Source organism: Schistocerca americana, chromosome 6 (assembly GCF_021461395.2).
Source record: "Schistocerca americana isolate TAMUIC-IGC-003095 chromosome 6, iqSchAmer2.1, whole genome shotgun sequence".
NCBI lineage: Eukaryota > Metazoa > Arthropoda > Insecta > Orthoptera > Acrididae > Schistocerca > Schistocerca americana.
In genome coordinates, this window is record NC_060124.1 from 158402690 (window position 1) to 158419962 (window position 17273).

At 42.1% G+C, this 17273-nt stretch overlaps 1 protein-coding gene across 1 annotated transcript in view; it reads left to right on the forward strand.

Moving 5' to 3' along the window:
• The window catches only part of LOC124619855, a 136113-nt gene extending 120878 nt beyond the window's left edge, over positions 1–15235 (forward strand). The window contains exon 5 of the mRNA XM_047146467.1: positions 14868–15235. Within this exon, the coding sequence (XP_047002423.1) occupies positions 14868–15126 (259 nt within the window). The 3' untranslated portion in view covers positions 15127–15235. The remainder of the gene's footprint in view (positions 1–14867) is intronic.
• Positions 15236–17273: the final 2038 nt, after the last annotated feature.

Below are 17273 nucleotides of genomic sequence, written 5' to 3' on the forward strand. Positions count from 1 at the left end.
TCAGTCCCCTGGTGTTTTGTGTTACTGACCCTTTTGGTTTGCCAGTAGAACACTTTGATGTAAGTAATGAAGTTGGTACAGACATCATCCCCTCTGAGGCTACTTACGTATTTGACACAATGTCCCAGCAGCCACATTGCAATGTTATTTTTTATGGTAGTATGCAGTTTGGCTGCAGGCTGACGCAGGATGTCTGTCGTATAGTTACTTGGAGTTTGTTGTCAGCAGGGCAAGTCTTTTCCTGATCCCTTTCCAGCTGTGCAAATGAACACAGTAAGTGAAACTGTGAAGAAGGGCATCAACTAATTCACATTTATCAGTGTCATCAAGTATTGCTGCAATGGTATTGTTAAGAAACCTGTACCATGTGGATGTAACGTTAGATTTATGTATTCCGAGGGTTATGTTTGTTCATACAGTTTCCACGGATGCTTCTGTTCTATATTGTTAGGATTCGCCTTTCTCTGTTCACGTTGGAAATATCTTGTTGTCAGGTGGTTCATCTTTACGAGACTAACTTCCTCATTCTCAAAATGCAACAGAATTTAATGTATCCATTTTCAGAGATAATGAATGTGGTAACGATTTTGAGATCACCAGAAATCCGGCACATAAACGTTTACTACTTTAGTTTTGGTAATAAATGATTAATGTTATGATACGTTTCATTCATTAAGGCTGCATGAGCAATTGGAAATGAGGGAAGCAAGCTTGCATCATGTAGGCAGACAGCCATTAGACTTAATATGGTGTCGCCCAGGGACTGTGGTGCTTCACCAAAGTCGGCAATACGAATCGATTCCACAATCATTAGCGAGGGCTCGCTGCTATCTGCAGTGACGTAATAGGAGGCGCTGCTGAAGACCACACCTCTTCCCCAGCAATGCAGCGCCCTCACACTGATGTCAATATAGTGTCAAGCACACAAGAGCTTGACCCGCAGTGTAAGACCTCAGCTACAGCAGTTAGCCCCATAATGTAGGACCAAAGAGTTGGTAGTGTTTCAGATGAACCTGTACTGTTGTAAACGTTGAACATTGTACCTCAAGAGAACAGTATGTTAATTAATTCATCAAGTGATTCATTGCTAGTCCACGACAGCTGTAAATTATCCGCTACTCCTATAGCAAAGGAGTGAGACAAAGTTAAGCAAATCTTTTACTCGGTAATGTAGTAAAGTGAAATAATATTTCATATGTTCTAGTTTGATGACGCATCTCCTAGCCTTCTCAAATAACTCACAGTTATGACTGGATGAAAACAGTTTTGTCTGGTCACAGCACTTAATTTTAAGGAAACTGTTAACAGTCTCTAGTTACCAATCAAGTTCTCAGTTCAAAGAGCCAAGTTTTTTCGCTAGTAAAAAATGGTAGGGCAGAGGATGGTGACTGCATAACATATTCGTATGTACAATATGATCAGGACAATTTCGCTGCTGCAAAGCAGGTGCCTGTACCTCTGCCTTGACTTCAGGCAATTCTAGATCTTTTCACTGGTCACTCCCCTCACGCCATGGTGCCTTATGTTTTCGATTAGACTCCCCCCTTGTGCATAGTGACACATCTCTACATCCTCATCTTTCCAATAAAAAACCACACACACAGTACTCTGGGAAATAAAGCTAATTTCGCAACCGGTATGGTCGACTTAGAAGATAACAACTGGTTTTGTTCAACATGCGTTGTGGTTAGTGTTGTCAACACAGGCTGGGTTTTAGCACATGTGCCTTTCTGTCATATATTACATGGTATGGTCAGGCAGAGGAAAAGTTTGACTTCAAAGTAGTGACTAACACTCTTATTATACTTCTGTATTTGTGTGAATTAAAATATTCAGGAGTAATTTATAACATGGAAATCTATAATATTTTAAAGTCAATATTAGCCATAATAAGGATGTTTTATCACCAAAGCAGGATGGAATGCAATAATTTTTATTGATATTTCTTACCTTCTTTCACGAATTCATTACATGACACAGCTAAAAAAAGTCAGCATGAATCTACATTGGTGGCTAATAACCTATCTCTGCCAGAATTAACTTTCACTTCTGAATTTTACAAAGGAATCAGACATATACAATTTTATTGTCATCAAAAAAACATAATAGAACAAGAAAAAAAAAGATTAATTACTAGAGCAAAAGGAGTAACACATGTCATGCTAGGTACTATATAAAGTTTAAGTGAAGTACATTACAGCGCCTGAAATAATGCGGTTTATGTCATTTAGATTATATATGCGATTGCAGTCGTTTTCGACGTATTCCAACGATGAATTCTTCTTGGGTTATCAGCCGAGTGGTGGGGTCGTCTTGTCGCAACGTTTCAATGAGTTTCGTACCCATCATCTTCTGGTACACTTCGCCAGAAGACGATTGGCAACGAAACTCATCGAAACGTTACGACAAGTCGACGCCACCACTCGGCTGATAACCTGAGAAGACTTTGTAATTTAGATTACTTTTGGCAACAGTATTCGCTTTCTGTAATATGGTGTACACAAACCAATACCATATTTCGTATTGTTTTTAGAGTTCTTCTGCACTTTTCTGCGGCACATCGTCTTCCATTTTTCTGTCCCACCAAAGCGACCAGATGATTTTTCTCATTATCACCCCCCCCCCCCCCCTCCTGAACCGTGAACCCTGCTGTTGGTGGGGAGGCTTGCGCGCCTCAGCGATACAGCAACCAAAGCGGATATCCAAAACGGCTATGCCGTGCTGGTACTGCAAACGGCTGAAAACAAGGGGAAACTACAGCTGTAATTTTTCCCGAGGGCATGCAGCTTTAGTGTATGGTTAAATTGATGATGGCGTCCACTTGGGTAAAATATTCCGGAGGTAAAATAGTCCCTCAATCGGATCTCCGACACACACACACACACACACACACACACACACACACACACACTACTCAGTAGGACGTAGGACGTTGTTACCAAGGGAAAGAAAACAAACATTCTACGGATCGGAGCATGGAATGTCAAATCCCTTAATTAGGTAAGTAGGTTGGAAAATTTAAAAAGATAAATGGACAGGTTAAAGCTAGATATAGTGGGAATTAGTGAAGTTCAGTGGCAGAAAGGTTGGGTTGGGGGTTGGGTTGATTTCGGGAGGAGACCAAACTGCGAGGTCACCAGTCTCATCGAATTAGGGAAGGATGGGGAAGGAAGTCGGCCGTAACCTTTCAAAGAAACCATCCTGGCCTTTGCCTGAAGCGATTTTCGTCCTCCCGAATGCGAGTCCAGTGTGTTAACCCGTGCGCCAACTCGCTCGGTGGTGGCAGGAGGAACAAGACATCTGGTCAGGTAAACACAGGGTTATACATACAAAATCAAATAGAGGTAATGTAGGAGTAGGTTTAATAATGACTAAAGCCATAGGAGCGCGGGTAAGCTACGACGAACAGCATAGTGAACGCATTATTGTAGCCAAGATAGACACGAAGCCCACAGCTACCACAGTAGTACAAGTTTAATGCCCACTATCTCCGCAGATGACGAAGAAATTGAAGAAATGTATGATGAGATAAAAGAGATTATTCAGATAGTGAAGGGAGACGAAAATTTAATAGTCATGGGGAACTGGAATTCGATAGTAGGAAACAGAAGAGAAGGAAAATAAGTACGTGAATATGGAATGGGGGTAAGGAATGAAAGAGGAGGCCGCCTCATAGAATTTTGCACAGAGTACAACTTATAACACTTGGTTTAAGAATCATGAAAGAAGTTTGTATACGTGTACGATGTCTGGAGATACTGGAAGGTTTCAGATTGATTGTATAATGGTAAGACAGAGATTTAGGAACCAGGTTTTAAATTGTAAGATATTTCCAAGGGCAGATGTGGACTATGACCACAATCTATTGGTTGTGAACTGTAGATTAAAAGTGAAGAAACTGCAAACAGACGGGAATTTAAGGAGATGGGACCTGGATAAACTGAAAGTAACCGAGGTTGTAGCGAGTTACAGAGAGAGCATTAGGGAAGGATTGACAAGAATGGGGGAAAGAAATACAGTAGAAGAAGAATGGGTAGCGTTGAGAGATGAAATAATGAAGGTAGCAGAGGATCAAGCAGGGGTGGTTAGAGGTCAAATATACGGATGTAGAGGCATATATCACTAGCGATAAGATAGATATTGCCTACAGAAAAATTAAAGAGACCTTTGGAGAAAAGAGAATCACTTTTATGAACATCAAGAGCTCAGATGGAAAACCAGCTCTAAGCAAAGAAGGGAAAGCAGAAAGGTGGAAGGCGTATATAGGACGTCTATACAAGGGCGATGTACTTGAGGGCAATGTTACGGAAATGGAAGAGGACGTAGATGAAGATAAAATGGGAGATATGGTACGGAAAGAAGAATTTGACAGTGCACTGAAAGACCTAAGCCAAAACAAGGCCCCAGGAGTAGACAACATTCTATTAGAACTACTGATAGGCTTGGGACAGCCAGACCTGACAAAACTCTACCATCTGGTGAACAAGATGTATGAGACGGGCGAAATACCCTCAGACTTCAAGAAAAATACAATAATTCCAATCCCAAAGAAAGCAGGTGTTGACAGGTTTGAAAATTACCGAACTATCAGTTTAATAAGTCACGGCTGCAAAATACTAACACGAATTATTTACAGACGAATGGAAAAACTGGTAGAAGCCGACCTCGGGGAAGATCAGTTTGGATTCCGTAGAAATGTCGGAACACGTGAGGCAATCCTGACCCTACGACTTATCTTAGAAGATAGATCAAGGAAGCGCAAACCTACGTTTCTAGCATTTGTAGGCTTAGAGAAAGCTTTTGACAATGTTGACTGGAATACTCTCTTTCAAATTCTGAAGATGGCAGGGGTGAAATACAGTGAGCGAAAGGCTATTTACAATTTGTACAGAAACCAGATGGCAGTTATAAGAGTCGAGGGACATGAAAGGGAAGCAGTGGTTGGGAAGGGAGTGAGACGGGGTTGTAGCCTCTCCCCGATGTTATTCGATCTGTATATTGAGCAAGCAGTAAACGAAACAAAAGAAAAATTCGCAGTAGGAATTAAAATCCGTGGAGAAGAAATAAAAACTTTGAGGTTCGCCGATGACATTGTAATTCTGTCAGAGACAGCAAATGACCTGGAATAGCAGTTGAACGGAATGGACAGTGTCTTCAAAGGAGGATATAAGATGAACATCAACAAACCAAAACGAGGATAATGGAATGTAGTCGAATTAAGTCAGGTGATGCTGAGGGAATTATATTAGGAAATGAGACACTTAAAGTAGTAGATGAGTTTTGCTGTTTTGGGAGCAAAATAACTGATGATGGTCGAAGCAGAGAGAATATAAAATGTAGACTTGCAATGGCAAGGAAAGCGTTTCTGAAGAAGAGAAATTTGTTAACATCGAGTATAGATTTAAGTGTCAGGAAGTTGTTTCTGAATGTATTTGTATGGAGTGTAGCCATGTATGGAAGTGAAACATGGGGGATAAATAGTTTGGACAAGAAGAGACTAGAAGCTTTCGAAATGTGGTGCTACAGAAGAATGCTGAAGTTTGGATGGGTAGATCATGTAGCTAATGAGGAGGTACTAAATCGAATTGGGGAGAAGAGGAATTTGTGGCAAAACTTCACTAGAAGAAGGGATCGGTTGGTAGGATATGTTTTGAGGCATCAAGGGGTTACCAGTTTAGTAGTGGAGGGTAGCGTGGAGGGTAAAAATTGTAGAGGGAGACCAAGAGATGAATACACTAAACAGATTCAGAAGAATGTAGGTTGCAGTAGTTACTTGGAGATGAAGAAGCTTGCACAGGATAGAGTAGCATAGTGAGTTGCATCAAACCAGTCTCTGGACTGAAGACCACAACAACAACATTTGATGTCATGCAGGATGACCACGATCTCTACGGATTGTTCGCGTTGGAAGTCAGATATCGTTTCACAGTGTAACGCCTGAACTGCAGCTGCGACGTATTCATATCCATCATTCATTATGTATGGGTACATTCAGTAGCCACGTAAAAACTGGCTACCACCATTTCTTTCCTCTAATATTCAACATTTATAACGCTATGTTTTCCTCTTTTCGTCCATTCGGTCAGTCCCCCACATATTTTTGTTGTATTCTCCAGTAACATATGGTTGAAGTACAAATATACTTTTCTTCTCTTGTCTGGAGTTTCCTTGTCGTTCTCGTAATCAAAATCTTCTCTTCTATTCCATTTGGGCATTATCTTAGACGGTATAAGTGGTCATCCTTTAGGCAAGAGAGTCTCAAGAAGATTGCAGTTAACTATAACCTAGTTCGTTTAAATGAATCAACAATGTGATGTACACAGGTTGCCAAAATAAAACCTGTAGGACAGATTTTTACTTCTTTCAGAAAGTGAATGGATCATCTGAGCCAGAGGTGCAGAATATTTTCCAAATGCTTTCTTGTACACTTTGTTCCTGTCTGGATCGGATCCTTGGTATATTTGAAAACCCGCTAGATATCCCATGTTTATGTTTACGTACCATACTTTGTACCTAAATCTGACGGGTTTACCTTTCAGAACATCGTTCCAGCCAAAATACTTTGTCATGTTCTCATCATAACGCATGTCTTTCTGAGGCTGAAACTGGACAGAAAACTTTTCTTAGCGTTTCTATTAATGGACGAAGTTTCCACATTTTTTAATTTGTATTAATTTGTATGTTGCCACATGAGTGAAGGCTTGAGATTTGATGGCCTCCGGGAGGGCTCAGCCAAGGGACACGAAGGGCTCTTAGACGTGGTGACATCAACCTTTCTAGAGGAAATAACCGCGAAGAAAAATTAAACATCTGCAGGCTTAGGTGATTGGCTTACCAAAGACGAGAGGAAGTAAACTTCGATCAAAAATTACTGGCAAGGCATGAGACCAAAAGATGGCAGATCCACCACATGTCTAGCCTGGCTACAGGGTATCATCCCGTACTGGGGACTTTAAATTTACTCATACTTTTCAAAGTAATCATCCAGATGGGTTAAATAAAAGGCGACACAAACAAGAAAAGGACAAACGATTTGGAATGGTGATGGATATTCCTTATACATTTAGCCACAAGCAATGGACCGAAAAGAACTAATTATTTTTTTAGGGGGAGAGAGACATACATAAATACACTTGGAGCGCGAGGGAACAGAGATCAGTAATAGATTATGTGATGGCAAACAGGAAAATACGCAGGATCTTCGTGTTTTCGGAGGTAGTGACATGAACTCGGATCACCATCTAATAATAGCAAAACTAACTATGCTCGCTAGATGGGAGAAGACAAAAAGAGTTGAGACAAGAAGGGAAGAAGGCTTACAGTTTTCCTATTACAGGAGGAGAGCAAAAAACATCTATAAAAAACAGGTCGAATCTTTGGCTAAAAAAGACAGATACAAGCGGTAGTTTAGAAACCTGACGGGGAAATATAAAGCAATGTATAGAACAGGTTGCAAATGAGTCACTAGCAAAAAAGGAATAAGAAAAGAAGTATGAAGGGACTTAGAGTTTTGTAAACATTCGTCACCAATTTAGTAAAGGCCTCGTCGCTACTGCTGTTGTTATGGTAGGCCAAGTTTGTGATCTCGTGAAACGGCTTCTGGTGCAGTACACTGCTAAGACAATTTCTCCCTGCCACAATTACACAGTTATGCCCCCAGGATTAGGCAACAGGTCAGGAGAACGAAGGTTCTGCAACACTCCACCAAATTAGTAACAGTCACACAAATGTGTTGAAAGATTGACTTATCTTTGTGACTTGTCGAATAACGACGTCTACAACACTGCATGTAATATAACACAAAAAATGCACTCAATGGCTAAGTGCAAATAAGCGTAGGTCAACTTCACATCACATAGCAAATGCAATAAACAACTGTCTGTTCACTTCTGAGTTCGATAAACGACGTCCGCTCTGTAAGTCAGCCCTGGACGATGATCTGTAACCAAGTAGGTAAGAGCTACTATTCTATCTTCCGAGTAGGCTTCTTTCCGTTATCTTCCAGTCATTGCCGGATTGTACTCGGCCGGGAAGTTGCCGAGGCGAAGTCGATATGTTCATCCTCAGCGCCGCCCGTGGCGCTGGTGGGACTCGCGCAAATGGCGAGTCTCTGTGGCAATGGCAGCAGCTCGCATCTTTGCGGCTGTGGTGCTTTTGCTCCGACTGTGTCTTGTTCGGACGACACAGCATACAGTATGGAACGAAGATATCGCAAAAGCAGTTAAGGAAAAGAAACAAGCGTATCGGATATACAGGGTGATTCACGAAAATGTGCAAATATTTTAATGTTATTCTACAAATAAAACTACAGAAAAAAGTTCATATAAACATAGGTCCGCAAATGTTTAGTTACGGAGTTACGGCTAATAAAACATTTTTCCTGAAATTTAGCAACTTCGCTAACATGAAGCCATCGCAAAACTGTACGAGGTTAACGTAAAGCACGATTTTCATTTATTTTGTTGTTATTGATCAGCTGGATCTGATAAAACATGTCCCAGACGTCGATCTGCAGTAGTTTTCCAGAACATCCAGCCTTGTATGGCTCCCACTGTAATTTCTTTCGCACGCAGATAACGTGGCGTCCACCTTTGTGTTACTCAGTGTGGAGTGACTTCCTGCATTCTGTTTCTTAAATAAGAATAAAACTCAGCTACATTTTTCACAAAAACTAAATTTCTCTAACACAATATTATGACTGACGTAGTGAAATTCATTCGATAAATCACAGAAGATCATAAACGATGAAATTTATCTTAAATATTTTATTACCAACGCGGAAAACGTATAAACAGCTGACTCAGTTACAGTGGCTCTTTTGAAACTGTAATTAGATAAGTAACCCATTACTACATAAGTGGGTGACAAAAAATTTTTAGAAAATTATGTTGTGACACTGGGTGGTAGTTATTGACATCCTTGGAGTCACCGTTCCTTTTTTTTCTTAGTTCATCAATGGCCTTTGGACACCATCTATAGAGCCAACAATGGAATGATTTTTTTTAATTCAAGTGTGTAACAACTCGAAATCATTAAAAACAACAATTATCAGTTAAATCCATTTAACATGTAACTAAATCACTGATGTAAGAAAATTAAAATACATTCATTATGAAAGGAGGTTTATGACACATATAGTACTTATTCATTTACTATTTTATAATGTAAAAAAATTAAATATTAAAAGAAATAAAACGTAAAAAATTGCTTTCCCATATTCTGATTTGTTCTTCCGCTACACAACCATGTAGGTGTTTCTACCCTTTTATGTCTTCTGTTGCTAAAAGAGTTTGAATGTTCGTTGGGAATCAGAGGCTGCATTCATTTCGTGGTTTATTGATTTTTCTGTCACAGCTGAGCAAAAAGTTGTTAAAATCTATGTCACTGCCGCATTCACAAGATAGACATATTTTAATTTTTGTGGAAAAACGCGCTGAATTACATAAGTGGCTAAGTATGTGACATATTATAGAGCCACAACCTTTTACTGTGTAGTTACAGATACTGTCCACGAACAGGTCATCAGTGTCCTTAGTGTAACTCAAACTGCCGCGGGGTAGCACATTATTATCTCTGTTGTCACACTGAAAGTGAAGTGACTAATTTTGCGGATGATCCTGCCAGCATAAACTGTGACAGAAATTCACAGAATACCATAACAAAAAGCAAAACGATACTTGAATCTATCACTAGGTGACTTGAAACCGATAGGCTAATTCTCAGTAACGAGGAAGGTAAAACAGTACTGCTCGTGAACAACATCAGAGGAAAAATGGAGGAATCCTCAAAAATACAAGAGCTGGATATAAATGTAATCCAGAACACAGAATTCTTAGAGCTTACCATACATACCTGTTTACTGTGGAAAGACCACACCGCTACCACAACTACAAAACTAATTTCAGCCATATTTGTTCCCTGAAACATTAAACCGCTAGTACCACATGATGCTATGTGAATGGTGAGTTTTTCATACTTTAGTACTAATATGACATCCCGAACGTAAATGTGGGATCAGTCGAATGATGCATTTAAAATGTGCAGACTGCAAAATGTAACAAGCACAATAACGACTAATGAGGAAAGGACAGACGGCTGTAGGCCACTATTCAAACAACTTAAAAATCTAACTTTCTACAACACCTAATAGTATAAAACACCGATATTTGCAAGGTAACGAAAAAACAACTTCAATAAGAATGAAGATGTTCTTACGTATCCTACTTCAGAGTTCCTCAGTAATTTAATGCTTAATGTCGTGTGACTAGGGCCACCCGTCGGGAAGACCGTGCGCAGGGTGCAAGTCTTTCGATTTGACGCCACTCCGGCGACTTGCGCGCCGATGGGGATTAAATGGTGATTAGAACAACACAACACCCAGTCCCTGAGCGGAGAAAATGTCCGACCCAACCGGGAATCGAACCCGGGCCCTTAGGATTAACATTCTGTCGCGCTGGCCACATTTTTTTTTTTTTAAACCAATCTCTTACCACTTTTTTTCCACTTTGTTCGTTGTTGATCGTTGTGTTTGGTCGTTGCTGACGTCACATGACATCCGTTCAAGTTCGTTTGTTGATCCTTTCACTCAGTTTTTTTTGTTGCAGAGGCCAACTGGCTGTCTGACCGAACACACTGAGCTACCGTGCCGGCTTTAAAAATTTGTGTGAAATCTTATGGGACTTAACTGCTAAGGTCATTAGTCCCTAAGCTTACACACTACTTAACCTAAATTATTCTAAGGACAAACAAACACGCACACCCATGCCCGAGGGAGGACTCGAACCTCCGCCGGGACCAGCCGCACAGTCCGTGACTGCAGCGCCTTAGACCGCTTTTTTTTTTTAAATCTCATTTTGTTCGTTTTCGTTCGTTGTATCTGCTCTGGGTGGACGTCGAAACACACCCGTTTCAGTTCTTTGTTGATCAATTAACTCAGTTTTTTTATTACAGAGGGCAGCTAACCCTCTGACCGAATACGCTGAGCTCCCGTGACGGCGTAGACCGCTCGGCTAATCCCACGCGGCACCACTCAGCTACCGGGGGCGGACAGTTCCTAAGTTTAATACAGCTAAACTTGGAAGAAACACTGCTTTTATGTCAGTAAAACTGTAAAAGTGTTTACCATTTCATTATTTCAAATATCAGCAAGAAATAGAAATTTAAACAAACCACAAAACTAATACCTGTAAAAGAATTCCTTCCTATTCAGTTGGTGAGTCCATACAAAATAAATAAATAAATATATATAAAAAAATGGAAACAGGCGTACCATGTGATAGCATTGGAATACACTGACGCAAAACATCGTAACAAAACATAATTATTGTAGATTACGAAATTTCGGGAATATATTTGTCTGGGTAACACAATTAACTGATTAATAATGCAAGATCACAGTTTAATGTAAGTCTGAGATAAGACACTGCAAATTTGAAACGCAGGTACATTAATAAACAGTGTAGCCACCGGAACGTGGGATGTAAGCACGCAGACTTGCATTCATTGTGTTGTACAGGTGTCGGGTCGCGCGGGATTAGCCGAGCGGTTTAAGGCGCTGCAGTCATGGACTGTGCGGCTGGTCCCGGTGGAGGTTCGAGTCCTCCCTCGGGCATGGGTGTGTGTGTTTGTCCTTAGGATAATTTAGGTTAAGTAGTGTGTAAGCTTAGGGACTGATGACCTTAGCAGTTAAGTCCCATAAGACTTCACACACATTTGAACATTTGAAAAGGTGCCGGATCTCAGTTTGTGGGATGGAATTCCATGCCTGTAGCACTTCGTCGGCCAGTACAGGGACGGTTAATGCTGTGTGTGGACTACACTGGAGTTGTTGTCCGATGGTGTCCCATAAGTGCTCGATTGGACATATCTGTTGACACATGTTGATTGAGCAGGCCAAGGCAATATGCTACACTCTGTAGAGCATGTTGAGTTGCAACAGCGGTATGTGGGCGAGCGTTATCCTGTTGGAAAACACCCCATGGAATGCTGTTTATTAATGGTAGTAGAACACATCGAATCACCAGATTGACGCACAACTTTGCAGTCAGGGTACGTGGAATAACCACGACTGTGTTCCTGCTGTCATACGAAATCTCACCCCAGACGACAAGTCCATGTCTAGGTCTAGTGTGTCTAGCATGTAGAAAGGTTGCTTGCAGGCCCTCGATTGCCTTCCTACTGGCATCGAGGCAGAACCAGCTTTCATCAGAAAATAAAACAGACCTCTACCCAACCCTCCAATGAGCTCTCGCTTGACACCACTGAAGTCGCAAATGTCGGTGGACTGGATCCAGTGGAAAGCGTGCTACAGGGCATCTGTCTCAGAGCTGTCCTTAAAGTAACCGCTTTGCATCAGTTCTTTGTGCCACTGTGGTACCAGCTGCTGCTAGATTTATCGAGTGAGGTGGCGCAGTGGTTAGTATACTCGACTCGCCTTTGGGGGCACGACGGATCAAACCCGCAAACTTGCCACCGTACATTCTCTTGACCACCGCCGCCAGCAACCGTGTGCAGTGGCTACATTCCTAGCAAGTCTTTCTGCAACATCGCAGAAGGAACATCTACAAAGGTAACTCACGCTCATGACCACTACAGCGTGTGTTTAGAGCAAACCAGATTTGCATCGTCGTATTGGCGCTACTAGCCTCACTGTTATGCGTCCTGCACGAAAACTGAATATACATCATCTTTCAGATGTAGGAACATACCTACCAACTTTCTTTTATGTTGCATAATTCCTTCTCGATGTTGCGGTTTTTTTTCCGTCAGTGTATGTATAGGGGGATGGGCTGTAAATTCAAGAGGTGTACTTTTGTGTAATATAATAGAATTAAAATGTGTATTGGTAGAATGTACAGTAGATACAAAAGTGTAATTATGTATGGTGTTTTGCATTTAAAAATGATATACGCATAAAAGTTACAGGGTGTCAATTATTGAATGATTTGAAAGAAAAACGTAAATCAGTTACAAACTATGGCGTGCACATTCTGTATTCAACATGTAAACGTCGCTGCACATATTCAGATTTAGGTTATGACATGTTCGATATGCCAGCCATCTATGGTCAGAATCTTTTCTGTTTAACAGATTACCGGTTTCGGCCTTTAATGACCATCATCAGATCTGCAGCAAAAATGGGAAAAATATAAATACACTCGCAAACCGTATACAGCTTAAGAACAATGCATAGAGCATATTGAAAAGTAGTACTGACAAAATTTACATTTGTGCGCTTTAAATGTGAAGAGGCATACCTGTCTCATAAAATCAAAGTCCTAATGCACTGCAGCCATAGTGGTATGGTCAAATATTAAATGCGGAATCAGCACCAACATCGTCAAATACATATAAATCACATCACATGCACCAGTCATGTTGTCAGTAAAACTACTGTTTAATACAAGCTCCCGTACAGTAGCCACAAGATGTCTGTGTAGTAAGTTGACCAGATGTCGCTAATGTCACAATAGACGTAAATTAAAGAAAACTTATTACGTATACGGGTCATTGTGTTTTTTCGCGACGATGTCGCAGCTTGTGATGCCTGCCATCATTGGCGATGATGTGGCTCAGTCCAATAGCGAAATTCTGCATGACCCGTTGAAATGTCGGAACATCAATGCTGCCGATGATCTTCTGAATGGCTGTTTTCAGCTCAGCAGTGGTTTTGGGGTTATTGCTGTGGACCTTGTCTTAAATGTAGCCGCACAAAAAGGAGTCACATGTGTTCGGATCCGGAGAATATGGCAGCCAATCGAAGCCCATTCCAGTGGCTCTGGGTACCCCAGAGGCAGGATGCGGTCCCCAAAGTGCTCCTCCAGGACATCAAACACTCTCCTGCTTCGATGGGCTTGAGCTCCGTCTTGCATGAACCACATATTGTAGAAATCAGGGTCACTTTGGATAATGGGGATGAAATCATATTCCAAAACCTTGACGCTCCGTTCGGTAGTCACTTTGCCATCAAGGAATATCGCACAGATCATTCCGTGACAGGACATTGCACACAGCACAGTCACCTGTTGAGGCTGAAGAGACTTCTTGTGATGTCATCGCCAGACACCACACTTGGTAAGTGGTAGCCTCTTAAATCGGCCGCGGTCTGTTAGTATACGTCGGACCCGCGTGTCGCCACTATCAGTGATTGCAGACCGAGCGTCGCCACACGGCAGGTCTAGAGAGACTTCCTAGCATTCGTCCCAGTTGTACAGCCAACTTTGCTAGCGATGGTTCACTGTCTACAGACGCTCTCATTTGCAGAGGTGACAGTTTAGCATAGCCTTCAGCTACGTCATTTGCTACGACCTAGAGAGGCGCCATATTCAGTTACTACAATTCGGAACAGATAATATTGTGGATCATGTACCGTCAAGAGCGACGTTCATCATTAATGGATTAAAGTTAAGTATCAAACTAATTACGTCCGCTTTCTGAATTCTAATTCCTTGTCATGTTCCAGACCTCACGTCAGTATAGTTCTTCCCTCCTCACGCCAGCCTGCGTGAGATAAAACGCGTGCATTTGGGCCTCCACTAGTCACACGGTGTTGGCTCTTCTGCCAACACAACACTTCTTGATCGCGAAATGCCAGTTTTTCTTATTGACGAACCCATTCAAATGGAAGTGGGCTTCGTCACTAACCTAAACCATACTGCACGTACTAATTCTCATCATGCCACACGGCCAAACCGTGCCGCTTGAACGTCCTAAGGCAAACCGTTCTGGAGTTATGACTATTTTACACCGTGTAGTTCAATGATTGTCACCCTGTACTTAGTGTACGTGTTATTTTGTAAAACTGATAATGCAGATATGTACTTGGATCTGATGTCAAAGCTGCTAAATAAATAAATGTATGGTTTCAGCTGTGTCGACCCCACATCTAGCCCAGGACAGGAGACTACTGCGACCACAAGCACCGGCACGAGCACAGTCACCACCACCACCCCCAGCACGCCCATCCCAGGAACTTTCTGCTCGCCGCCGCTGGCCAGGCTCCCCGACCCGGACGACTGCACGCGCTACTACGAGTGCAGCGAGCACTGGACGTGGGTGCACGGCGCCTGCACGTGGGGCACCTACTACAACCCCGTGCACCAGCAGTGCGAGCTCGGCTTCTGCTGAACGCGTCGCCAGCCTGCTGCGCTAAAGTCAACTGTATCGCTACAGGCCATCTCTAGTTCTTCACAGTTAACAGCATCTTGTCACGAATAAATATGTTGTAAAACTTGTTTACAATTTTTTGTATTATACACGACACACCTTCTTTTCCAAAAGTCACCCACTCTAGTAACAATGATGTTCTTACTCTTATTAAAATACTGTGAAACCCGACATTATCTGGGAATCTACTTATTCCAATCTTCTGTTAGTCCATCTCCTTCCTTCTCCTCCTCTCTCTCTGTCCATTTCTTCTATCTGCTTTTCTCTGTCCATCTCCTTCTGCCCCCTCTCTGTATTCACCTTCTCCTTCCCCTCTATCCACCTGTCCTTCCTCCTCTCTCTATCCTCTCCCCCCCCTCCAATTCCTGTCCATCACCTTCACTCCTCCTTCTCTCTGTCCATCTCCATGCACCGTCACACTTCCTGTCCATCTCCTCCACCCCACTTTTTATCCATCTCCTCCTGCCCCTCCCTCTTTCTCATCCTTCTCCTCCTCCTCCTCCTCCTCCTCCTTCTCCTCCTCCTCCCTCTCTCTGTCTGCTCCTCCTCCTGCTGTCCACCTCCTCTAATTTCGTCATCTCCTCCCTCTCTCTCTGTCATCTCCTCTTCCTCTCTGTTCGTCTCCTTCTTCCCCTCTCCCTGTACATCTCCTCCCCTTTCCTTTTTGTTTCTATTTCCCACTGTTCTCTCTTTGTCTATCGCCTGCTCTTCCCTTTCTCTGTCCATTTCGTCCTTCCTCTCTGTTCTTCCTGCCCCCCCTATATCACTGCCTGTCTCTTCCTCCCCCTGTCTCTGTCCATCTCATCTTGCCCCCTTCTCTCTCCATGTTATTACACTCACTGCAACAGGAGGCTGATGGTGTTTGCCCCCACAGTATTGCTTTCCACAATGTAACCAACATGAGTACCAATTTTGATTGAAGCGATTCCAGGGGTTTAGGATGAGCATTTTTCTCGTGCCTTCGCCCGCATAAGCACATGCAAATATATTTCACTCGTAATTAACATATTTCGTGAATATTGGTTCACACATTTTCTCTGTATGTCGCCCTGCAGTTTTATTTTCTTGCAGTTTAATGTTTATGACGTAGTGTCTCCTGAACTATGTACGGAACAATGAAATAATTTTGCAGGTACATCCAGTAGTTTATGTCCTTACTGTCTCAGAAATGTGTTGTGAGGAAAGTACGTGTTTCGACCGTTTATTTAGTACTACCCATCTACACGGCCTACAACTTGTAACTGTAACACAGGTCGCCTTCAAACGGCAATCGATTCTAACGTTATACCTCTGCAAGGAATTTTTGAAAGTTGTGACCGTCAGATAAACTAATGGAAACAGAACAATCAAACTGGGATTCGTTTCCGAAACACTCCAGCAAAGTATGACCAACAGTAAACGGTGGGGCGGGACAGACGTTCTCCCAGCACAAAAGTAAGCTGTAACATTACATATTAAAACCGGTCGCCAGCCTAATTAGACATTCTTACGTCAAGCAAAATGATAAACCAGAAGGCAGTGCTAAGGCTAACCTAACCTTCCTTGACACACACACTAAACTCTTTCCTTACGTCTGTTCCTACTATAACACAGTAACCTAACCTTGCAGATGAATGTGCTACTAACGAACAAATGGTCAATGACATAATATGCCTCTCAATAACACGTACCTTAAATGAACTAGGTATAAGAGTTCAGATACACATGAAACTAGTAGCAATGCTGAACAGGGAAAAGCTTGAAATCATTCTGAATTTAAATCAGGGAGTCTGCTAATTATCATAATCTACAGGGTGAAAAGTATTTAAACCGACAAACTCTGGGAGGTTGCAGGGGACGTCAAAACAAATATTTTTCCGTAATGTCATTTTTTCCTATGAGGATTATTTAAACCGGTGGAGGCCGTATTACGCTCTTCAGATGTTAGAGGGCGTATTACGCTTTTCAGTTGCAGGCAACTGCTGTCCACCAGTGTAGTAGTGCACTGTCTCTGTTTACTAGTGGAGCGTTGCTCCTGGAGTGAGTACACTGATATGGTTGGTGCGTACTACGTAGCGCACCACAACGGACGAGCTGCACAGCGGGTTTATCAACAACAATATCCTAAT